The sequence below is a fragment of the Lupinus angustifolius genome, chromosome LG06, assembly GCF_001865875.1.
Source record: "Lupinus angustifolius cultivar Tanjil chromosome LG06, LupAngTanjil_v1.0, whole genome shotgun sequence".
Lineage (NCBI taxonomy): Eukaryota > Viridiplantae > Streptophyta > Magnoliopsida > Fabales > Fabaceae > Lupinus > Lupinus angustifolius.
In genome coordinates, this window is record NC_032014.1 from 2,110,872 (window position 1) to 2,134,609 (window position 23,738).

Sequence of the window (23,738 nt, forward strand, 5' to 3'; positions counted from 1 at the left end):
TCGCCAAACACCTTAAAAATATTATTTTTTTTACTCATGATTTGGAGTATTATACCAAAAAGGTGAATAATGTGCTCATATTACTAATTGCATCAATGTATATTTAATATTTAATTGAAAAAATAATTTATATCAAGAGTTTTTATCATTAATGTTAAAAATGGAAATTACATTTAATACAGAATCTAAATTTTAGACCTGCCAGATAAACAAGAATAAAAAATTCCTCAAAATGGAAAAGTAATAAAAAACATCGACATGTATGTAGGGCTCACTCTCGCAGCTGATATTTTTCTATTCACAAGACTCGAATCTGATATCATCTTAAGAGAAATCAAACATGGATCACTTGAACCAACACCCGTGTTAAATGGAAAAGTAATTAGATACTAAGAAAAAGAGATAATAGACTTAAATAAAAATATGTGAAGATGGATGAAACGCAAGTTATCTAAGAAAACATTACAATAATATATTGAAATTTATTTAAATTATTATCAAATACAGTATTAAACAATTAATATTTTTATGCTAAATTATTTAATGACCCTTGACTTATTTTATATGTTTATTATTTTTTAAAGGAACAAAATCAACAAATGAAAAAGATAAGCATGTTCTGTTACACTGAGGCTAAATAAACGAGGGGAAAGATAATATAGTAAAGGAGATTTAGTTCATAGTTGGCATCTCCGAATCTAGGTGAAAGAATCTTGTTGAAGGGTTAACGTCGACATTTCTTGTGGTTCATTTTAACCTCAAATCCTACAGCTGCTGATTTGTCACCATTCCCTTTCACACGGTTAGATTTCCTCGCTCTTTCTTCCTCTTCTCCCCTTCTGTCCTAACCATATATACACACACATTCATTTCACTCCACGTTTTCCTTCTCACCTCTTCAATCTTTCATTTCAGGTACTTTTTCCCTCTTTCATTATATCACCTTCTTTCATTTCCTTTCTATAACTCAGTTTTTTAAATTGACCGCAATTGTGATTGTCTAATAATTTTTTGTTATTGATTCGGTAATTCTTTTTTTTTTCTTGTGGTCGAGATAGGATGGGTAGTGAGTATTCAAATCGCAAGGATCTGATTGAGAAGGAGAACCAAAGGGAATATTCTGGAAGGGAAGGAAAAGGGAAAAGACTTTGGAAGAAGGTGAAGTATCAGTTGGTTGAGTACCACGCTTTGCCTGGTTACTTGAGAGACAATGAGTACATTTTAGGTCACTATCGATCTGAATGGCCAATGAAACAAGTTTTGCTCAGTATCTTCAGAATTCATAATGAAACTCTCAATGTTTGGACGTAAGCCTTCTTATAAATTTCATCACATTGTTACATATTATTGTTTTTGAACTTTTGCCTTGTTTCATGTGCAAATTTTCATTTTTCTAGCTCAAACCAAAGTTTTTTTTGTAACTCTTATAAGAACTACTTCTAAGCATTCATCTGCTTTATAGGGATCAGTGTTACTAGATTGGAAATGGATCCTCTCCAGTACTGGAGAGGCCAGTGTGGAATAGGATGATGACACGTAGCAATTTTTTTTTTAACGACTACGATTACATGTTATTTTCTATTAAAATTAAATAAAAACTCTTTAAAAAATTCTCAACTTCATATTTCAGTCCTGATTTCTCCAGTACTGGAGAGGAGTTGAACTCTACTAGATTATACTATTGCATCTTATAACAATTTATATAACCAATGTGTTTTTTGTCCCAAACCCGATCCCCAACCAATTACAATGAAACAAAATTGATAAAGTTATAAATATTTAAGTTTTTACTAACATGTTATAATATGATTGGTTTGGGACAACAGATCTTTGTCCAATATGTTATGTTGGGGCTCAGTATCCCTAAAGAAAACTGTCTCCTTTTCATTAGTGGTGGATACCTAAGATTATAATATAGGGCAAAAATAATATTTTAATGATCTAGATTTTTGATTTTTTTAAATGAGATGTTTTAAAAAAAATAACTTCTCTCACACAAGATTGAGGTGTATGTCACAGAAGCAACAATATATTTAGGTTGTAGTTAGCGTACACGTGTTACCCACCCTTATAGGAGTGGTCAATGTATAAAGGAAGTATTAGTGTACGAGCATGTAACTTGTAACTTGTGCAACTTTGGTTGTTTTGCAAAACGATGGCCCAACACAATGAACAGATTAAGCTTCCATTATTTGGTAGCTCATGGAAAATAAATTTGTATGCACTTTAGGCACAACTGTAAGATTTTGCTTTAGCTCATCAGTTCAAATTCTGAAAACTATATCGGCTAAGATTTCTGACCAGGCTGCCTTTTTTTCATTCTGGCGTGTAGGAAAATAGAGTCTACAATTAGAACCCACGGCCACCAGTTTACAAATTATCAACCTCAATTTTGTCTGTTTTATAATTAAATAATAATTCAATTTTCTTTAATGCAAGGAGTGTATATCTTGTAAAAGGTCAGTTAAACATTCACAAATATTCTGTCCAAAAAGGTTGTGCTCTGACAAGTAAAAACAATATTGTCTATTAATGAACTCTGCCTTTTTTCTTTCTATTTTTTATAGCCAAATATTTTTTGATGGGGCGGGAGAGAGAGCAAGCTTCCAAGGGTTTAAGCTGAGCACTCACACTTCATGTCGTGTAGCTCTACCAACTACTTTTGCATGCTCTCTCATTTGGCGGGTTATATAATATGTCTATTTCCTTGTAGATATTACCTTTATAATTTTGATTTTCAGTCTTTTTTCTATTTTGAAAGAATACATGCCACAATTTTAAACTGGGTTTTTAATGCATTCTGTTCTCATGTGAGACTGTTCCTAATTTTCTCATTCTCAATCACAAAATGTTATTTCTTTCAGTCATTTGATCGGGTTCTTCCTCTTTCTCGCTTTGACCATATACACTGCCATGCAAGTTCCAAAGGTTGTAGATCTTCACTCGCTACAGCATTTATCGGGCATGCTCAAAAGCGCAGATCTGCACAAACTACAATCAGAACTTTTAACGTGCCTCCCTTCATTGCCTGATTTTCACAGACTCAAGGAGGAATTAAGGACTACATTTCCATCAATCTCAAGTTGGCATGTAAAAGAACTTCTGTATAATTGTTTGCCAGAAAGATTTTTCAATTGCAATCACACTGATGTATGTGTTCTGGTAAGCCTAGGGGAGATGCAGTAAATGTTAAACTATCTCTCATTGATATTTCCTATTTTCACTTTTTGTTAAATTACATATAAATTATTTTTTCAAAGTATCCACCATATTAACAAATAATCATTTTGGAAAATTATATAAACCACCCTGACGGAAAACAATTATATTCAGCACCCTTTTGTTTTAAAAGTTACATTGACCTCTGGGGCTCAGTGTAATTATATTCACCTTTCCTCTAGGAGAGGATGGTAATGATAATTGAATCTGAACAGTGTCGAGTGTAGCTTTTTAAAGAAACATGGGTGCCAAATGTGATTAAGTCAAACCTCAAGGGAAATTAGAGTGAGTTTCCTAATCAATTAATGAGTTCAAATTATCTGAGATGTATATCACATCTAGTATAAAGTTAATGACCAATTTATTTTTTCAGTGAAAAAATAAATCTCAGAATTAGAGTTGGTGGAGGAAAATTTTGAATCATGAATTGAAGATGATAGTTTGTCAATGACTTCCTGCCTGGAGTGTGGAGCCTTCTTTCAGCATTAATTATTTTATATAATTTCAACACAAGTTTTGCAATTTGCTGCTCTCTTTGGTTTTAAAATCTAGTCATATTGATGATTTACTAAGTTTTGGAACACATAGAACTCATACTTATTTCCTTGTTGATTATGTACAGCATACCGTAAAAGAGGACCTCGTGAACATAATAGCACCATTGATGATTAGACCAATTACAAGGTGGCCGTTTTTTGTATTTTTGGGGGGTGCGATGTTTTGCTTGCTAGCTAGCAGTGCTTGCCATCTCCTTTATTGCCACTCTGAGCGCCTATCATACATTATGTTGAGGCTTGACTATGCTGGAATTGCGGCCCTCATTTCTACCTCTTTCTATCCTCCAGTGTATTATTCTTTTATGTGTCATCCATTCTTCTGCAACCTTTACTTGGGATTCATTACTCTGCTGGGTATTGCTACCATCATTGTTTCTCTCCTTCCAGTCTTTCAGAATCCAGAATACCGCACCATGCGTGCGTCCCTTTTCTTTGGGATGGGTTTTTCTGGTGCAGCACCTATTCTGCACAAACTATTTTTATTCTGGGGCGAACCTGAGGTATTTCACACAACTGGGTATGAGATTCTGATGGGTGCTTTCTATGGCATTGGAGCACTGGTTTATGCTACTAGGATTCCGGAAAGATGGATGCCTGGGAAATTTGACATTGCTGGACACAGTCACCAACTGTTTCATGTACTGGTTGTGGCTGGGGCATACACTCATTACCAGGCGGGATTAGTTTATCTCAAGTGGCGTGACCTTCGAGGTTGTTGATTTAGTGAAGCTATATGGGCAAATCCGGTTGATTTGCTGTGTTGTATAAATGGTAAGTATGTTTCAATTTGTATCTCTTATTGATGTGAAATTGTGATTATGGTCAGGGATGTTCATGAACCTTAGACATTATGTGTACACTTAAATCCTCAAGCGCGGATAAGCAATAAAAACTTTATTTGGTCAATTGGGACTTGATAGAACCAATCTTCTCACTATTTTTGTGGGAGAATGCAGCCTTACATTCAAGTTGTTTGTGTGGTGCTCGCTTGGGAAGTTGGAATAAATATTTTTCCGCATCAAAAGCATCATGGCTTGTCTTCCCATTCTTGCAATAAAGGGAAAGATAATACTACTTAGTACCTGACAAAATAAGAATAACAACAATTATTACCAAAAACAATAGTGGACAGAAAACTGGTAATGGCATGTAGTCAAACTACGAGAGTAACTTAAGAGGATCTATTTGATTTCAGATGGATCCAAAAGTAGTTGCGCTATCAAGGAGATACCAAAACCTAAGTTCCTTTCAATTGGAATCAATTTCCTTTTTATATGGAGAGAATACCCAGTTCTAATTTTAAGACAAAAAATTATACTTGAGCTAATAGTTTCTCTTTGCAGGCTTGAAGAAGATATGTTATGTGAGAACAAGGATTCTCTCCCTTAATAGAGAGGTAAATACATGTTTTGAACTTGTTTTTAGTGGCAAAAGTGTAATTATATTATAATCAAAAGGATAAAAGTGTAATTGAAAATTGTATTTTCCTTTGTTTTTTTAACTACTTGTCTCTCCATCTCTCTATTACTAGAGGATCTTAACTCGTTATCTGAAAGGTATAAAAAGAATGAGATTTATCAAAATAGTTGGGGGAAGATTGTTCAAGATTTGACGGCCCATTGATGAAGGAATAAAAATTGGCAATTGAATACATCATATTTATTTTTGGACAAAGTTTATTTGCAAAAATATCCACTGTCAAATTATTTAGAAGGTTCTCACATATTAAAAGTTGATAATAGCTTTCCCTTGGTTTGGTTGGGAGAAGAAAATAAGAAGAAAAAAATATGTGAGAAAGAGAGTGAAAAGAGAGAAATAGATGAGAAAGATATGAGAAATAGAATGGATTTTAGTGTTGTTTGGTTGTATAAAAAAAGAAGAGAAAGAATTGATTTTTCTCCCCCACTCTTCACTGGATAAAGATTTATTGTCCCGAATTATGTTTCAAATCATGCCGAACATCAATAAAAATATTTCATGTCAATTAAAAAAAATAAATGTTCATTATTTTTTATTTTTTGTTTCAATATTATTGGTGCATGACATGGTTTGAGACACAGTTTGGGACAATAGATCGGGGTCTCTTTTCTCCTCTCATTTTCTCTTCACTTGGGAGAAGAAAAAGATTTTGTGGGGCCCTCTTCTTTTTTCTCTCCTCCCTCAAACTCTCTCCTAAACCAAATGAGAGAAATAATATATTTCTCCTCAACTTCTCTCATCTCACTCTCTTTCTCTTCTATTTCTACCCTTTCAAATGAAGGCTTAATTCTCCGACGGGGATACATAAATTTTGCACAGTGCACTTTATTCTCCCAGAGTAAACAGAGAGATGGAGTGATAATCAATACTACAAAGAAAAATGAGTTAAACTCCTCTCCATTGAAGTACTGTATAAATAAAACAAAAAACTAAATAAAAAGACAATTAACTGTAAAATGTATATAAGTAAATTCTAAACCTCCATCGAGGAAACTTGGTATACAAAAAATATAAAAACAACTTGGTGAAAATTTTCTTTGTATGCAAAAAAAATGACATGGAAGGGAAAATTGCACAAATGCTAGAATTTGAAACCAGGTATTCATGTTTCATGTCCTTTACCTATACTAACTGGGTTAGAAGAACTTTTCTTTATGTTTTGGTATACTGATTTTTACTTGTAAGGCGTAAAAAAGGTACTCCATGAATAAGTCTAATGAGAGAAACTCTTGGAAGAAAGCTTGTTACACATCAAGCTTTAACGTGTGTTGAGTTGTGCGATTAAAATAGAAAACTTCAAATTAAGAATTCTTCTCCGTGACGTTTATATTCAACCGCTAATCCTACTCTAAACTCAAACACATTTTCGTATTGTGCATGTATTGGACAATGTATTTCTTTTTAATATTTTTTGGCGTGTTAAGCTTTTGTATTATACTAAAATTTGGTGCTACATTCTACTTTCATTCTTGTATGCTTTTTGCTAAAGAAGGAATCTGATGAACAATAAGCATCAATTAGTTAATTTGTCCTTTACCCGTTTACATTATCTTTTCGTTTTATTTTAGGGTTCTTGAGAGGGCCTTTAATTAATGCATGATTAAAGGTTAGACTTGCACACAAGAGTCATTTGGTTAATTGGTTGGCTTAAAGAGCGTTACACGTCAAAAATGTTGGGTCATGGAGACCAACAAAGCTTCTTTTTCGCTTTGAAATGAATGAGAAAGAAAAGGAAAAGAAAAAAGGAGATTGAAATGTAAGAAACAATGTCCCTCAAGTTCAGGGCAACCACATCACTGTGGCATCTAGTGGTTTTGGACCATACTGAAAGAACGTAAGAGGAATTCATGCACTTTACGCTTAGTGCGGTGGATTTAATATTTCGTCGTTTCTTTTCATAATTCACATTACAACTTCACATATTTTTAATTTTCTAAAAAAAGAAGTACTACAAAGGAATCTTCAATCATCGAAATCTGAATGGCACTGGGGACACATACAATTATGATGGATTAACTTTATGGAAAGCAAGAACATAGTCCAAAATAGTTAAAATTTTATATTTTTGTACAGTAAAATGTAAAGTTTTGTATAATAATAATACATCATTTGATATTTATGTGTTTTTTTACAAAATTAATGATGATTAGTGTATAAATAATAAATAATATGTTGATTGTATAATAATTCATACACAATAAATACATACAATACATTATCAGAGTTAATACTTCTTTATTGATTTCTTTTTTTTTTAATAATGCTTTCTTACTTCACAAATTATGTAAATGATGTGAAGGCACAATATGCTATGGAAAAAATTGTGAAGCACTTATCTAGCAACTATATTATATGTAAATGGGATATATTTGTAGCTTGTAGGTAGTAATCTAGTTGAGTACGAATTGGGTTGAAAAGGTAAAGGAAGAAAGTGAAAGATGAAAGCTTGAAACGGACTTGATGGAGTTTGGTGGGGCCAACTGTCGGTCGTACAACACGTGTCCATAATAGAATGAATGGTATGTGGGAATTCCAAAACTTAAAAGGAAGTAAATGAGGGAACCAACCAAAATTACGTTCAATTTTATATGATGTACGGGACAAAAGAGAGATATGATAAGCTTATCTTCTTCTTCTACTGTAATTCAAAGTTTTATATGATGTTGTTAAGCTTATTTTTTAACTAGTGTATTTTCAGTAAATTAAAAATGAGCAATATATAAAAATACCATCATTATTTATCTGTTCTCTCAACGAATATTGTGGAACGTTATTATATTTTCATTTAATTTATTAACTTTTAACTAAACAATAATGGAGTCAACTATTCAGAATGGACTTGTTTCCAAACATTACACGTGTTCGTAAATGATAAGAACAGTTACAAACTGATTTTCCCAAAACTTGTCTGCTAATCAAAATCAATGCTTGGCTTAGTGAATAGGAAAAAAAAAACAGTAAAAAATATAATCCATTATTTAATTTGATAGCATGAGAATGAGAAAAAGGTACAAGTAACCCTATTGCACAGTTGGGCCTCTTTCTTCCCATCCCATGCCGTAGATGGCGCCTCTATTCCATATAAACGACAATAAGCATTGGGATAGCATCTCTGTCTATTAAGCTCCAAACCAAAACCAAAACCCAAACATTCCACACACACATTTACTTAATCACTTCTCTTCTCCCGAGTCCTAACCAAAATTCCAGTCTTCAAGAACTAGCAGTCATTTAACATCTCATACTAAAATCTCACCCATTTTGATCTTGAAGGTGTTAATGTTACTCTTTCTCCGCTAATTATAAAACCTAGCGTGTAACACTTTCACAATATGACGAGAATATCAAGCATATTATAGAATCCAACAACAACCACCGCTTAAGCCACCACACTCTTTCTTTTAATACTAAATGGTAACATCTGAACACTCTCACTTTCATCATACTCATAACTCTCCCATGGCTAAATCCTCTTACAGAAACAACAAACCTTCTCTATTCCTCTCCGATTGCTGTCTCTTCTTCGGAGGAGTAGTCTCAGCTCTTCTCCTCGTTTGGGGTTTCTACTCTATCCCTCCCAATTTTGACACCATACTCACCCAAAACGACGCTGTTTCGCTCAGTTGCAAAACCGAAACGCATCCCGTCCCTGATTTCCGCTCCGACCCTCCCGAAACAACCTTCTACGACGATCCTGAAATAGGTTACACAATGGACAACACGGTTCGCGACTGGGACCAGAAGCGTAAAGAATGGCTTCTCCGTCATCCTTCCTTTGCCATCGGAGCTAACGAAAGGATCGTTATGGTTACCGGATCTCAACCGTCACCTTGCCGGAACCCTATCGGAGATCACTTCTTGCTGAGATTCTTCAAGAACAAGGTGGATTATTGTCGGTTGCACGGTTATGATATTTTCTATAACGACGCTTTACTTGACCCGAAAATGTTTGGGTATTGGGCTAAATACCCGGTTGTTCGGGCCACGATGATAGCCCACCCTGAAGCCGAGTGGATCTGGTGGGTTGACTCGGACGCGTTGTTCACCGACATGGAGTTCAAGCTCCCTTTACATCGTTATAAGGACCACAATCTCATAGTTCATGGATGGGCCCACCTAATTCATGAGAAACGGAGCTGGACGGGACTCAACGCAGGAGTGTTCTTGATTAGAAACTGTCAGTGGTCGTTGGATTTCATGGATGCGTGGGCCAGCATGGGCCCACAGACTCCCAATTACGAAAAGTGGGGCCAAACGCTGCGTTCCACGTTTAAAGACAAGTACTTTCCTGAATCAGACGATCAAACGGGCCTCGCTTATTTAATTGCATTTGAGAAGGACAAATGGGCGGATAAGATTTATTTAGAAGGTGAGTATTACTTCGAAGGGTATTGGGAAGAGATAGTGGGCACTTTTGAAAACATTACTAACAAGTATAATGAGATTGAAAACAGAGTACATGGGTTGAGGAAGCGTCACGCAGAGAAAGTGAGTGAAAGTTATGGTTTAATGAGAGAAGAGTATTTGGTTGATGCTGGAAATGGAAGAGGAAGTTGGAGAAGACCGTTTGTGACGCACTTTACGGGATGCCAACCGTGTAGTGGAAAACATAATGCTATGTATTCCGGTGATGCGTGTTGGAATGGGATGCATAGGGCACTTAATTTCGCTGATAATCAGGTGTTGCGTAAATATGGTTACATGCACCCGCAGTTACTGGATAATAATGTTTCTCAGATACCTTTTGATTATCCTGTCTCTTCGCAATCATGAATGCTCAGGTATATTACTTAAATCCCTATTTAATTATTGTTCACTCATACCAACTCCAAATCTATATTTTGTATCTTGCTATTGCTTTGTCTGATTAGTTAATCCACTTAAAATAGTATTTTTACCTTTTAAGGTATCTTTTGTGTCACCTTGTTATTACTTAAGGGTTTTGTATAAAGGGAATCTGTCAGCTTCGGTAGGAGCATTTAATATTATAAGTTGCATAATTGGAGGAGATATTATATTTTATTGAATCCCTATAAGCATAATGTTGTTGGGGATTTGTCGCACTTATTCTTTGCTAATTTGTCCTTTTCACTTGATTCTGATAAAATAATACTTTTTTAATCCTAGAGTGTTGATAACGACTCGATGCCCGCGACACATTTTTTAATCCTTATAATAAGTCACTACCATCTCATATTCTCATACCTCTACTGCATAATAACAACCCTTTAACCTCCAATAAGAACATTGTGACACGTTTAATTTTGACTTATTCAAGTCTTGACAATATCTTGTACCATTAACAATAGAGGAAAAAAAAAAAAAAGGATGAAATGACAATGTGACTTTTATATATTGTCATTGCGTCATTCACCATTAATATTTAATTATTGATGATTTTTCAAAAAAAAAAACTATATGCATTTATATAGATTTTATACTCTTAATAATATACTTAACATCTCATCTTTAATTAGTACTTCAAGGTTTATGTATGAATACTTTATACCTTCATATATAAGCAATCTAGTGATACTTAGCTAAAGCACAGATTTAAGGCTTATTAAGTCATGTAAGGTCAAGTTAATAGTTGGCGCGTTGTTCATCTCCAGCTGTATTTTATCCCTTAACTTCCCTATATGACACTCCTATTTTAAAATGTTTACATACATATATGTAGTATGTATTTTTTAAAGGTTAAAGTATCTTAGTTGTATTTTTTAAAGGTTAAAGTATCGTAGTTGTATTTTTTAAAGGTTAAAGTATCTTAGTTGTATTTTTTAAAGGTTAAAGTATCTTAGTTGTATTTTTTCACGTCTGTTTATATATTAATATCTACTGTATATTTGATTAGTTTATATAAAACTAAATTATGTTAATTACTATCAAGTTTATTTAATATAATATATGTACTGATTAAATTTTGGTTCCTTATAAATCCTGAGGTCTTTTGTCTTTTGAACCCTTGTACTTATATTTTGGTTGCTAACCGGATTCTCGTACAAGTTTGATTTATGGGACAATACTAATTAGAATGGGCAATCATACACAATAAAAAGTCATGCACCATAACATATTCTTTTCAAGAATACATATAGTTGATGATAAATCTAACAACACTAACGATTTCAATTATATTCCTTAATTTATGTGAAATTAGATATATTAATATTATGGATAACACCCTAGGAAATATTTTAAATGTCAGTAAAAAAAAGACAATAATGAACACCTTGATACAGAATTATAGAGCAGTAGCAGTCGGTGAGGAAGAGGAATGAAAGAGACGTGGTTTGTGTTCACCCACAAGTCACAAGACTTCCTATGCTTTGTAGCGATTGGATTACGTCTCATTCATTACCATTGCACAAGAGAACAAAGATCTTCCTCGTTAATGAAAAGACAAATAATTTTTTTCTTCCATATTTTCAACAATAAAAATATAATTTTATAGTAAATACAAGAAGAAAAATTGCATTATATATTAGTTTTTGTGTGGTATAATGTGACACTTGCTGATCCTCCATCTACGTAGGGAGGAGTATAATTTCAAATCCATTGTCCCTCAACCACTATGTTCTTCAAATCATTGGATTCCACCACTCTATCTCCTAACCATGCGTATTTATTTAATTTATATCATTTCCTGCACTATGTGAACTAACTGTAGGTTAACCAATCGAAAACGATTTGTAGCAAGTAATTTTGGTTTTGCTGAAATTGCATGATACATAGCTGGCTACCTTTTATAAACGTCAAATCTGTCTCTCAGCATTCAAGTTCGGTAAAAAAAATGTCTACCAACTAAATCTTTTTTTATAGATTAATTTGACGAGTATGTAATTTTTAATGGACATATTTGACAAACAAGCATTTAAAATTAGAGAGCATTTTAAAATTGTCCAAGCCACTGAAGAAGTTAAAAAAAAAAGTACATACACCCTAGGATCCCTAACCATGCCTGCTTTGTTGTTTATTTGGGAAGCATTTTCTTGTGGATCTCATAAATGTCTTATTTGGATCTGCAGATGAAGGACCCACCTAGTTTCAAGAAAGTTTATTGCGGCCCACCAATTAAGATGAGAATGATACCAAAATATTTTAATGGACCTATATTATAGTCGACGTTGTGAGTCATATCATTTGTGAATAGTAGAGACCAGTGTGGCTTACCTCACTCAGATAGGCCTTTTCAATTCCTCTGCCCTCTGTTTGTTATTTCCCTTTCATACCCAGGCTGGAAATGTTGTGTGTACAAGTCTTAAAGCTGATATTGTTGTGTCAAAGCTGAAGATGGCTAATAAACTTGTGGAAGTGACGTGTAGTCCTATACAAGTATTACTTATGAGTGTGATTTGTAAAATCACAAAAAGCTCTTATGATAGCCCACTAGTTTATTTAATCTAAATGAGCTAGCTAGTAATGTTTGGTAAGAGGTTTATAAGCTGATAGTTAACATAGGTTTATACACCAATAAACTTGCCATCTAATTTTATTAAACGGGATTGAGTTCAATCATAATTTTCAACTTCCGGCTCCTATCTTATAGGCATTGAATTGCATTATAAGCTTTCAAGCTTATAAGCTAGTCATACCAAGTATAGCCAAAGTCTCTGTATATTTGGTGAGTGGTGAATTTTACTATACAAAACATTATCTTGTTGTCGAAAATATTAGAATCTCTGGTTCTTCCAATAGTAGTTACAGAAAACAAGGGGTATCATGTCAAGCTTGGTGATAATGGATATGGGGCCAAGCACACTGATATGAAGAAAGTGGTAGAGAATGCATACGTTTAGTGCATCCAGATGATAAGCAAAGAGCAGGAACAGCGTATAGGAGGTCAAAGAAACAGGTTATCATAAATTTATGAAAATGTTCCAAAGTAAGTTTCACTCAGAAACTTGCATCTAGGACCATTCACAATCACAATGATTCATACAGAAAATCTAAAGAGGTAAATAAACTCAGGGAACCCATCTAATGAAGTGCAAGTATGCTATTATCGTCCTCTCCTGGCCTAAACGATGAACAGAACCATAGCTAGAAGAATAATAGTATGAAGTATAGACAAATTGGAATTTGCAGCAAGGTCCAAATTTCAATCAACCAAGTTTCTAGTTTCTAGCTAACAAGAGGGACTATGACTTGAAAATTTGGTCACCAGCTGCATTGCTAACTAGTAGTCAAAATAATTATTTTCCTTTTACCTTTTTCTAGATCTTAGGCCATTAGAATTTTTTGAGGACACATGTCATAATCTCCATCTAGTACCGAAGAGGATCTGGATTCCAAAACTATACCCATGCTACTCCATGCACCTTCCACTACTGTGATGAAAGAGCTATATGAAGTTGATTAGCCAAGTAAGTAGGAGCACTCAGATGTGGGAGGTGGCCCTCTGTGTCCAGCCACAAGACGGTACCCTGGCCCTCGAGTTGCTCCTCCATGTACTTTGCCACTGCCGTGGGAGCCGAATAATCCCTCGTTGTCTGCATAATAACACATGACACCTTAACCAAACCCAAAATTCCCCTTAAATCGCTATTGCACACAGTCCGCAATACGAATAGTGATATGTCTGGCCTCATGTTGAACAAAGTTCTAGAGAATTCTCTAACAGCTTCCGGAACATCCGCACCAATTGCCAATGGTGCAAAACCTTTGACCCAAGCTTCATAATTTGCTTCCATTGCTGAAAATACCTGCTCAAAATCCTGCTGCTCGAATCCTCCGTGGTAATCCTTATCGTTCAAGAATCTAAAACTTCAAATAATTAGTTAATCATTCCTCTACTACGCTGACATATAATACAAATAAGCCCCGTCTTTGTCATTATAAGAACACACCTTCCTTAAGAAAGAAATTCAGTGATTGTGTTCATTTATACCAAGAATTTATAACTTAACAAATGAAGATAGTTTTACTCCCTATTAGCCTAACTCATAAAAAGTATAGTGTAATATCTATGTCCTCTCAGTATAAAAATTTATACACATTATAGTGACAATGTATACAACTCTTACTTATACTATTGTCAATTGACAACAATTATGGCCAGAAAATTTCAAAACCATAATATCATGGCTCAAATTTGCGATTTAAAAACAGCTTATCCTATTTGGATCAACATAGTTCGCAATTTAATTTTCTAATAACAAAAATGAATGTTTTGATGATTAGGAAAAATATTACCTAGGAGAGGCACCGATGAGGATGAGTTTGGTGAAGAGGTTAGGGCGGCGAATTGAGGCAAGCATTCCTATCATCGCGGACATGGAGTGTCCTACATAAGCGCAGCAAGTGACACTAAGAGCATCAAGGATGCTGAGGAGGTCATCAACGTAGGCGTCCAATGTGGTGTAGTGGTGGCAATCGAAATAATCTGGGTTGACACTCCCAGCACAGACAAGGTCATAGAGAATGACACGGTAGTGATGTGTAAAGTAAGGAAGTATGCGTTGCCACGCAGATTGGTCTGTACCGAGACCGTGAGCAAAGACGAGGTACTGGTTGCCGGAGCCTTGGACATGGACATTGAGTGCGTCCAAAATTGAGGTGAACATGTTGTCGTGTGTATCTAAGGAAAGTGAAGTGAAGGTGGGGTTTTGGTTGTGGAATTGAAAGGGGTTGTATGATACGAACAGTTTTTTTTACCCCTGATTTTTTCTCCTCGGGTTCAGTCTTCGTCTCTTTCATGGGTATCTATAACTGAAGACCTTTATGAATTCCACCAATTGTGTTACCATCTTATCTAAGAGCTGTCAAAACAGTGGAGTCCAGCAGAAGGAAAGAGTGAACCAAAATAAAAGTAAAAAAATGGAATTTCCTTCAGTGCCTGTCTTTGTCTCTTTTGCTACTTCAGGGTTTTTATAAGCTTCAGGTTTGTGATGTTTTAATGGTATCATCTAACTTATTAGCTAATCTTATCATAATCAAATAATTTCAATTTAATATTAGTTATCTTATCCTTTCCACCTTTTAGCTAACTTGGGATCTTTCTATTACCATATAAGTTTTTAACTGGCTGTACCAAATAGGAGTTAAACTCCTCTCGAGTATGAGAGAAACCAGTACTGGAATACGAGGATAAGATTTTTTTGAATAATTTTTATTTATTTTTTAATTGAAAATAACATATAATCATAACCATTAAAAAAAAATTTGCTACATGTCTTAATCCTATCCAGTACTTGACTGGAGATGATCCCACATATCTTAATCTTATTCAGTACTTGACTCTCCGGTACTGAAATATGAGGATGAGATTTGGAACATGTAGAATGTGCATGATTAACACGTGGGAGTGGTTATTTAGAGAAATTCTTAGATGCTCTCCAATTAAGAAAGTTTTTCTTTTTCACAATGTAACACATCATCTGTATCACTATCGTATGACCAAAAAAGTACTACTTCTAAAAATGTTCTTAAAGTGAGAAACAGTAGTGATCGATACAAGTGAGTGTGATGAATTTGCACAAGTTGATCTTGCTTTCGAAACGTAAGAATTTCTGGTTCTTTCTGTATAATTTGAATATAATAATGTCAAGTTTGGTGAAGTAACATGATAGTGGATGGTGCCACGCAAATGGATATGAAGAAAGTGATATGAATGCAGACGGATACAGCGTATAGGAACGTCAAAAAATAGGATCATACTTTTTTATGAAAGGGTTCCAAAGAAAGTTTCATTAAGGAACCAACGTCTAGGACCTTTCATTATCATTCATACAGAACAACTAAACAAGTGAAGAAAAACAGTGAACCCTAAGGCAGAGCAAGTATGTAAGAATTTCTCTGAACCTTAATAATAAGCGCACAATCATAGGTATAATATCAATATTATAGAGTATAAATCAATTTGTAGCACGACCCAAATTTCAATCAACCAAGTTTCTAGTTTCTAGAGTTAACAAGAGGCACAATCACTTGAAAGGTGGCATCTAAGATTAGTAGTGCAGCCATCAAACATACTTGAATTTTGATCACTCGCTGCATCGCTACTCAGCAGTCAAAATTACATACCCGACTTGGTGGTTGTTACTTCCAATGAGTATCTAGTCAAATTCCGGACCCAACAGCAGTGACAGACTTAGTTACATATGTGTTTCTTTCTGGACAACAACAGAACTTACAGAGGAACTTTGATTGCAGTTCTCCGGAGTAGATGCTATTTGCTTTTGTTTGGCTAGCCTTTTTGCCAACCTCCGGCGCTTCATTTTGTTGGAGCTAGCACTAGCCGTCTCATCACCTAACCCAATATGTGAAGCACAAACGTCAAAAACAGCATAGCAGGGTCAATTAGTAGTTGAACATTAACAAAAGATAACCATTAGGGTTTTAAAACGTGACGAAGGTTGTAAATATCTGGGTTCGTTGTCGCAGTTACCACCACAATCACATTATACAATAATTGTAGATCACATTGGTCATGTCAAGTCGCAATGCAACTGCAACAAAAAACAATCACATCTGAGATTTAAAACCCACGTAAAGTTTGACACTTCAATAACCTTTCTCTGAAGCATTTGATCGAACAGGTGGAGCACGCTCTGCAACCTGATCCCTGGTAGTTGCATGTGGAAGAGGCAACATGGGCCCAATTAATCTCCCGCGGTGTATGGCTTCTTCCTTTAGCTTCTTCTTACGGATCTTCTTTCGTTGAGCCCTCGTCAGCTTCTCAGTCTCACAACTCTGTTCTTCTTCACCACTTGTTGAGGCATTGTCATTGTCATCCAAAGTGCCTGCATTAGATTTTCAATATGGATATGAAAAAATTTCAAACTTTTTATTTAGTGATTGGTAAAGAATGAATTTTGGTATTAAAAATAGAACCTGAAATAATATCAGAAGTAGACCCTTTGATGAAAGGTTCCAGTTCAAGCTGCATATGGTTGAGACTCGTATATTAAGCATGATATAGAATTGATAGTGTGGAAGAAAGAGTGAGTGGAATGGCAGAGAATAGAAGTACTGACTTGTGGAGGAGATGGAGGTGGAGAGGGATAGAGCATGTTAACGACGGCTTCATTGAACTTGCGTTTTCTTTCATCCTGCTTCATCAAACCACGTCTAAAAATATTACAATTTGACAGATACTGATTACTGAAATGTGGGTTCCTTGGATTGGCAAATATATATTAAGACTACAAGAGTTAAGATGGTAGTTGAGGAAGATCACCTCTCTCACAATGTGTTTTATTTGATGCCTAACCGAATTAGAATATTCTATTTTATCACTTTTTTATTTTATCCCACATGTTAATATATTATTAGCGTGTGACAAGAAATGTGACATTGTTAGGAACATATGATCCACATCCAATCAATTATGGCATTTAGAGCATTGGCACAACATTCGTATTGTTAAGAATACGCATGTCACATGTGCATTCACATGATTAAAAACAAACATGTTACTCATCATTTGCATTGCTAAAAAACATATGTTACATGTGCATTTGCATAGTTAAAACACACATGTTACTTATACATTCATGTTGTTAAGAACACATGTGTTAGTTTGTATTTGCTTGTTCAAACACATAAGAAAAATCAATAACAATTTCGAATAATATTTCAAATAGAAATTTCACTTACTCCTTATTATATTTCAAATAATAAGCAATGATTTTCCATAACTCTACTCATTGATTTTTAACCCTGCAGTTTTATATGAAATTAAGCATAATTATGTTTCTAATTTAATCATGATGATGTTGTTCAAAAGAGAATTAAGAATGCATTTCATTTTTCATACAATTAATATTTTTTTTTTATTTGATCGTGTCTTGAAATAATATTAATTAATAGATTGGAGATACGAGATTGAAGATATTCAAATAATAAGAAATGATTTTCAAGAACTCCACTCATTAATTTTAATCTTCTAATTTTATATCTAAATAGAAATTAAGCATAATTATGTTTCTAAATTTAATATGTTGTTCAAAAGAGATTTAAGAATGTCTTCCATTTTTTCTTACAATTAATGTGTTTCTTTCTTTAATTGTGTGTGTTATAATAATATTAGTTAATAAATTAGAAAGAGAATAATGGAATATAAAGAGATGAACTTGAAAATTATCCAACTACACTTTAATGTGTTTTGGCATTGTTATTTGAATTTAAACATTTATTATAATAATAATGGAAAAGTATAGAACCTCTTATCTTGTGTGAGGCTTCACCATAGCAAAATGAGTTGTTTTAGAGGGGGAAATATTAAAAGAGAAGTTGACATGTGTCCATGATGATGTGGTAAGAACCTTTTTTTTATTATGTAGGTAATAGGTAATAGATGTTATAGTGGAGAATAGAGTAAGTTATTATTTTCATAAGAATGAACTAAAAACAACTCATTGGAGATGCTCTTATCAACTTTGATAAACTGGCGAGGAATCAAAATAGAATACAAGACACATTTATGAGTGTGTGTAAGGAATTAATCTCTTTTTCTGAGTGTGACTAACTCTTCTAACAATTTTCGCTCCTGAGAAACAAACGTTTAACATTTTAATCAATTTGGGGATCCGATAAAACATTACAATATTAGATCAACCTCTTATTAGCCATATCCTACATTATTTATACCTATGGATTAATTTGAAGATTTATTTGTAGGACAACTTTTTAAAAAAAAAAAATCTGACTAATGCAATTTTTTTTGTCATCCTTAGATACAACATGTCTTATGTTATTTTTCAAAAATATATTTAAAAGACTAACTAGGGTAAATCATATTTTTCAAATACAATTTATGTCTTCATTTTCCCCCTCTATAACTTGAATGGCTAACTTGTGCTTTGAGATAACAAATTATCCAATGTGTTTTTTTCTTCTTCAAATTAAGCATTTGTTTGTTTAAAACAGGGGCATATATTCATCCCTCTAGCAGCAAATTTAAATAGTTAGGACTAAAATTTATATTATATAATAATATAATATTGAAAAATTATGAGAAAAGGGTGTATATATTGAAAATATAAACATTTTATACATTCTCAGACCATTATTTAACAAATTATGAATGATGTAATGACTGCATATCATATTTATACTCACAATGCATAGGTATTATCCTCAAAATTTATTTTGTAACAATAAACGGTTGGATCTTATTTGATGCTTGGACTAAAAGAAATTCAAAGTATATTCAATAGATGATGATATGATATTATAGTGTAAGTCTCAATATGTGGGGAAGTTAAATCCCCATAATATAAGGAGTCCATTTCTACAACTTTAGCTACACAAATTTGATTATATATATATATATATATATATATATATAGTTATATGTTTTGACGAGTTTTCATTAGGTTCATAGACGGTAGTTTTTTGTATTTCTTGTTTAATTTGGATTTGGGTTTTGGATTTCGAAGTTGATTAAGCATAAACTCAATCATAATCTACCTTGTTGCCATTCTTAAATGAAAACATGGCTCAATTTACTATATACAATAAAGCTTAATTTATCAATACATCATTTACTTCCATCGCAAAAGTTTGGATTCATGTTACATTTAAAATTAATAATTAATAGGTAAGCTATACTATGAATATGAACATGATGTACTTACTTAATAGTACTCTATCTTGAAGAAATGTTTAAGAGGGGCAAGAAAATAAAATTAATGGAGTAACAAAAAAATATAGATAATTGCTTAAAATTTTTAAAATAATATTTCAATTCTAAATAATAATAATTGACAATTAAATATGTTGAAGAAAAATATACATTAATTTAAAGTGTCGCTATTCGTTAATGACTTTGACTCATCAATAATTAAATTAAAGATAAAATTTTCAACTATTTATTTTATAATATAAATCATCATGTTGTCTACAATAAATTCACCTTATATTTTACTACATATTTTTTTTTTAATTTGTTGTTTTCGTTGCTGAAAATGATATTCCTCTAGTGGCTAAACCACAATAATTAAGATTAGAGAATAACTTGATCAAACAAATAATATATATTTACTTTTCCCGAATCGCCAATGTTCAAATTAATTTAGAGATGGTTGAGAATTTTTATTTTTTCAAAAATAAATGGCTAACAACATCAACAATAAAACGTTGAAATAAACATATCAAGTAATTCGCTTCTTACTCGCATTGAAATTCATATGGTAGAATTTTTGCACAAAAAATACATATGTTTTCAATGTTAAATGTTTTATAAAAATCCATAGAATCTTATGACTTTTGCTGCAAATTTGACAAAGATAATATTTATTCTATAATATATTTTATAAGCATAAAATCATTATGAAATTAAACAAAGTAATAATATTATAAACAATATCAACATCTACATATATAAAACATTTTATCTATTATCTATAATTTTTAGAATAATTATACAATTTGCAGTTTAAAAAAGTATAAAAAACATTTAAAAAAATTTGAAGTAAAAATTGAGGAACAATTGCCCCCACCTGTCTCCAAGAAGATCTGTTTCTGTTTATACTATTATATAAAGACAAAATATAACTAAATGACAAATATATATAATTAAACATGTATAGTCTGTATATTTCAATTTTGTCCATTCCCGTATGAATAAACATTAGTTGGTATTTTCAAAATTGTAGATGAAATATTATCATTTCAGTGTTGCTATCCAATTGCTTTACGTTATAGTTTCAATCATGCAGATCAATTGTTTTTATATGTTTGTCACTCTTTTGTCCTTGTCGATAAAGATGTTTAAAAAATTTAGTATGGATTGAATATGCACTTCTCGTATATTTAACTCTAACCACCACATTATCAAATCAGTTATTCATTTTTATTTTTATCATGAGAGTAAATTTGAGATGTTTTTATATCTAAAATTTTCAAAACAGAATAAGTTAGATTGTGATGAATCCCCTTGCATGTGGGTTATTTGAAACTAAAGAGTTAAATTGTGATGAATCCCCTTTTATTTTTAGTGTACGAGTTTTATATATTATTGTTATATTATCTATCATTTATGTTTTATCATCATTAATTATTAAAAAATTAATACAAATAAATGATCGTTTATAAATTTTTACACTAAATATATATATATATTAAACTTTTATTTATTAGTAGAGCTTTAAGTATGTATGTTATTATACATTAGTTTCTTAGACACAAAAAAGAAGGTCTTATCTGTTATTGAGTTATATATAAAGCACCAAACATGCATGTGTAGTTATGGTAGTCAATAAATAATGATTTTTAAAATACCATAATATGTTTCATGTCTTAATTTCATTTTTGTACTACTATTATAATAATCATACAATTTTTCATTTTGGTTGTTACTCAATGGATTAGTATGAAGTAAAGTTAAGTTTGTCTATTTTTTGTATTTTTTAATATATGGAATACTTATTAAAGCGCAATGTTCGCTCAAGACATTTATTGTGTTACCCATGACAATCTTATTATGATATCTTCAAGAGCTTGAACGAACCTACTATTTTTTTATGATATTCTCTTTTTTTTATTTTACTTTTCTTCTTTTCAAGGTATGTAAACATCTCTTTAATTAAATTCTTTAACATTTCAAACAATACAGGTATATTTGATTGCGAAAAATAATTCGACATTTAGAAGATCTAAATTATATAATTAATTCGAAACAATAAGAATAAAGATTGAGCTAGTAATAACAAACTATTAAATAATTGAAATAAATAACATAATTTATAAAGGTCTGTTCCTCTGAATCCCAACATCAACTATAGAATACAGTAAAGAATTGAACCTAGCCTATAGAGATCCATCCAGCCTGGACAAATAACACTCCCAACTGTGCCATCTATACTATACCCATATTCAATTTCATTTAAGAATTGGATTCAATCTGTAAAGTAATATTAATGCAGCAGCTTTACCCATCAAACCAAACGTAAAGGAAGGTGATTATCGTTCTATGTTTCAAATCAAACATATCTTAAATGTGGATAAAATAAAAAAATTAAAAGTAAAAAGTAATAAAATGAAATACTTTGATTGAATTGAAACAGTTTAAGACATGTAATCTCCATCGGACCTAAACTACCCAAACCCAACTTACCCCCCCCCCAATATCTAATTTCCTCACCCACTACATAATCAATACATGAAAACCAAAAACAAAAAAATATTAAAAAGGAAAAAGTACTGTGGGTCAAACTCTGGTCTTTCTGCTTAAACCGATGAGTGATCAATGGTAGTAAGTATAACAATATAATGAGAAAGAAATAGAATTAGGGGAATATTGAAGAGTGGGATACATAGATAGGGGTGTGGAAAGAGACAGAGATAGTAGAGTCACGTGTCAGTGTCCAATATTGTGTGAAGTGTAATGGGAAAAGCAGTCAAAGCAAAGACTGAAGAATGGATAAGCAAAACGATGCGTACAGTCAAAGCAAAAACTGTCACGTTTCAAGGCTTTGCTGTCATTTTTACCTAAAATAAAAAAGGAAACCCCTTTATGTGGCCCCTCACTCCCTTCGCTTTTGCAATTACGCATTTCCTTTTAGTTTTTTTTGGAGACTGGGGTTTGTCGGTTTTCTATTTTCTAACTTATAAATTGTACCCTAGTAGCAATTTTTTCTTTATTATTTTCTTAAGAAAAGCATCTAAATATATTCGATTTGGTAAAACGAGATGTGCCATTGAACAACAGAAGCTACTTTTTCCTGTTGTCTCTTGAGCCTACTGTTTTTGAGTTTTTATAATATTATTATTTTTCTTTTTACATTGGAGCCATCGTAAGCCGCACCGGTTATTCATTCGTCCTCGTGGGGTTTTCATGGAACTTTGTGAAACTCCTGTATTTCTTGCTTCGTGCGAGATAATTTGCTTCTTTATTTACACCCGAAAATACCACTTTATCCTTGATATACATAAATGTAAAATTAATCCCCATAATTTCTGAAGTAATTACAGGAGTGTTACCAAGATTAATAATTTTTACAAGACATTAAAATATTGATAATATCAGTGTAAAACATTAGCCACCACATATTTATATCATGTTTTGTTAAAGAGAATAATTATTAAGATATGAATAATATATGATATAACAATAGTATAAAATTATTAAACTTTCAATTCATTAATATACTTTTAATAATATATTAACACACATGACGGATAACATAGATTTTTCTTAAATCCAACTTCTATTCAAATTAAATCCACGAATATATGATATCGAATTCCATAACAAAGTTTCTTTATAGCTTACACTTAGTATTAACAACCACTACCCAACAATTAACATTTAAGAGGGAGTACTCCATGTTGGATAGCAATAAAAGGAGACCTAATACTGGAGAATTCAATGTTGAATAAAAATGGTGATATATAATGAAAAACTTTAACAGTTATAATTTGAAGTTATTTTTCAATTAGAAAAATATTAAAATTAAACAAATTCATTTTCTGAGAATTCAGTAAGTTGAAGTCTGGAATGAATAGTTGGGAATTAATAATAATGTCACTTTCCGC

General features: G+C 32.6%; 4 protein-coding genes across 8 annotated transcripts in view; 2 read left to right on the forward strand and 2 right to left on the reverse strand.

The window, feature by feature from the left end:
- The window catches only part of LOC109348824 (galactomannan galactosyltransferase 1-like), a 66,811-nt gene that overhangs the window by 10,939 nt on the left and 32,134 nt on the right, over nt 1–23,738 (forward strand). Inside the window, exons 2-4 of one of the 2 annotated variants that reach the window (XM_019589394.1) lie at nt 7,341–7,344; nt 8,466–10,036; nt 12,284–12,639. In XM_019589394.1, the coding sequence (XP_019444939.1) occupies nt 8,667–10,028 (1,362 nt within the window). In that variant the 5' untranslated portion in view covers nt 7,341–7,344; nt 8,466–8,666 and the 3' untranslated portion in view covers nt 10,029–10,036; nt 12,284–12,639. Of the gene's footprint in view, nt 1–7,340; nt 7,345–8,242; nt 10,037–12,283; nt 12,640–23,738 lie in introns of those variants that run through there. The other variant, XM_019589395.1, reaches the window with a different exon arrangement.
- Nucleotides 676–4,699, forward strand: LOC109348829 (heptahelical transmembrane protein 4-like). 2 transcript variants are annotated; one of them, XM_019589401.1, is made up of 4 exons: nt 676–915; nt 1,059–1,307; nt 2,865–2,928; nt 3,842–4,699. In XM_019589401.1, exons 2-4 carry the CDS (start codon nt 1,060–1,062, stop codon nt 4,493–4,495), a joined length of 966 nt encoding a protein of 321 aa, XP_019444946.1. In that variant the 5' UTR covers nt 676–915; nt 1,059; the 3' UTR covers nt 4,496–4,699. The 2 variants fall into 2 exon arrangements, with proteins under 2 accessions (XP_019444946.1, XP_019444944.1); XM_019589399.1 differs by having other exon boundaries at nt 679–915; nt 2,865–3,162.
- Nucleotides 13,136–15,106, reverse strand: LOC109348831 (strigolactone esterase RMS3-like). Of its 2 annotated transcripts, none has more exons than XM_019589404.1 (2): nt 14,451–15,106; nt 13,136–14,021 (listed from the first exon to the last, which is right to left on the reverse strand). In XM_019589404.1, exons 1-2 carry the CDS (start codon nt 14,819–14,821, stop codon nt 13,583–13,585), a joined length of 810 nt encoding a protein of 269 aa, XP_019444949.1. In that variant the 5' UTR covers nt 14,822–15,106; the 3' UTR covers nt 13,136–13,582. The 2 variants fall into 2 exon arrangements, with proteins under 2 accessions (XP_019444949.1, XP_019444950.1); XM_019589405.1 differs by having other exon boundaries at nt 13,136–14,015; nt 14,451–15,096.
- On the reverse strand, nt 16,208–17,406 carry LOC109348832. Of its 2 annotated transcripts, none has more exons than XM_019589407.1 (4): nt 17,234–17,406; nt 17,091–17,139; nt 16,769–16,999; nt 16,208–16,506 (listed from the first exon to the last, which is right to left on the reverse strand). In XM_019589407.1, the coding sequence occupies exons 1-4, from the start codon at nt 17,315–17,317 to the stop codon at nt 16,352–16,354; spliced, it is 519 nt and encodes a 172-aa protein (XP_019444952.1). In that variant the 5' UTR covers nt 17,318–17,406; the 3' UTR covers nt 16,208–16,351. The 2 variants fall into 2 exon arrangements, with proteins under 2 accessions (XP_019444952.1, XP_019444951.1); XM_019589406.1 differs by having other exon boundaries at nt 16,208–16,518.

What these genes read in the sequence shown, in the direction of transcription:
- LOC109348831 (XM_019589404.1), bottom strand. Translation starts at nt 14,821, where the DNA reads ATGTTCACCTCAATTTTGGACGCACTCAATGTCCATGTCCAAGGCTCC. An exon ending in CTCATCGGTGCCTCTCCTAG is followed by an intron (nt 14,022 to 14,450) that starts GTAATATTTTTC and finishes AATTATTTGAAG; the next exon opens with TTTTAGATTCTTGAACGATA.
- LOC109348829 (XM_019589399.1), top strand. Translation starts at nt 1,060, where the DNA reads ATGGGTAGTGAGTATTCAAATCGCAAGGATCTGATTGAGAAGGAGAAC. An exon ending in GAAACTCTCAATGTTTGGAC is followed by an intron (nt 1,308 to 2,864) that starts GTAAGCCTTCTT and finishes TATTTCTTTCAG; the next exon opens with TCATTTGATCGGGTTCTTCC. An exon ending in ACACTGATGTATGTGTTCTG is followed by an intron (nt 3,163 to 3,841) that starts GTAAGCCTAGGG and finishes GATTATGTACAG; the next exon opens with CATACCGTAAAAGAGGACCT.
- LOC109348832 (XM_019589406.1), bottom strand. Translation starts at nt 17,317, where the DNA reads ATGAAGCAGGATGAAAGAAAACGCAAGTTCAATGAAGCCGTCGTTAAC. An exon ending in TACTTCTGATATTATTTCAG is followed by an intron (nt 17,000 to 17,090) that starts GTTCTATTTTTA and finishes AATCTAATGCAG; the next exon opens with GCACTTTGGATGACAATGAC. An exon ending in ATCAAATGCTTCAGAGAAAG is followed by an intron (nt 16,519 to 16,768) that starts GTTATTGAAGTG and finishes TTTGTGCTTCAC; the next exon opens with ATATTGGGTTAGGTGATGAG.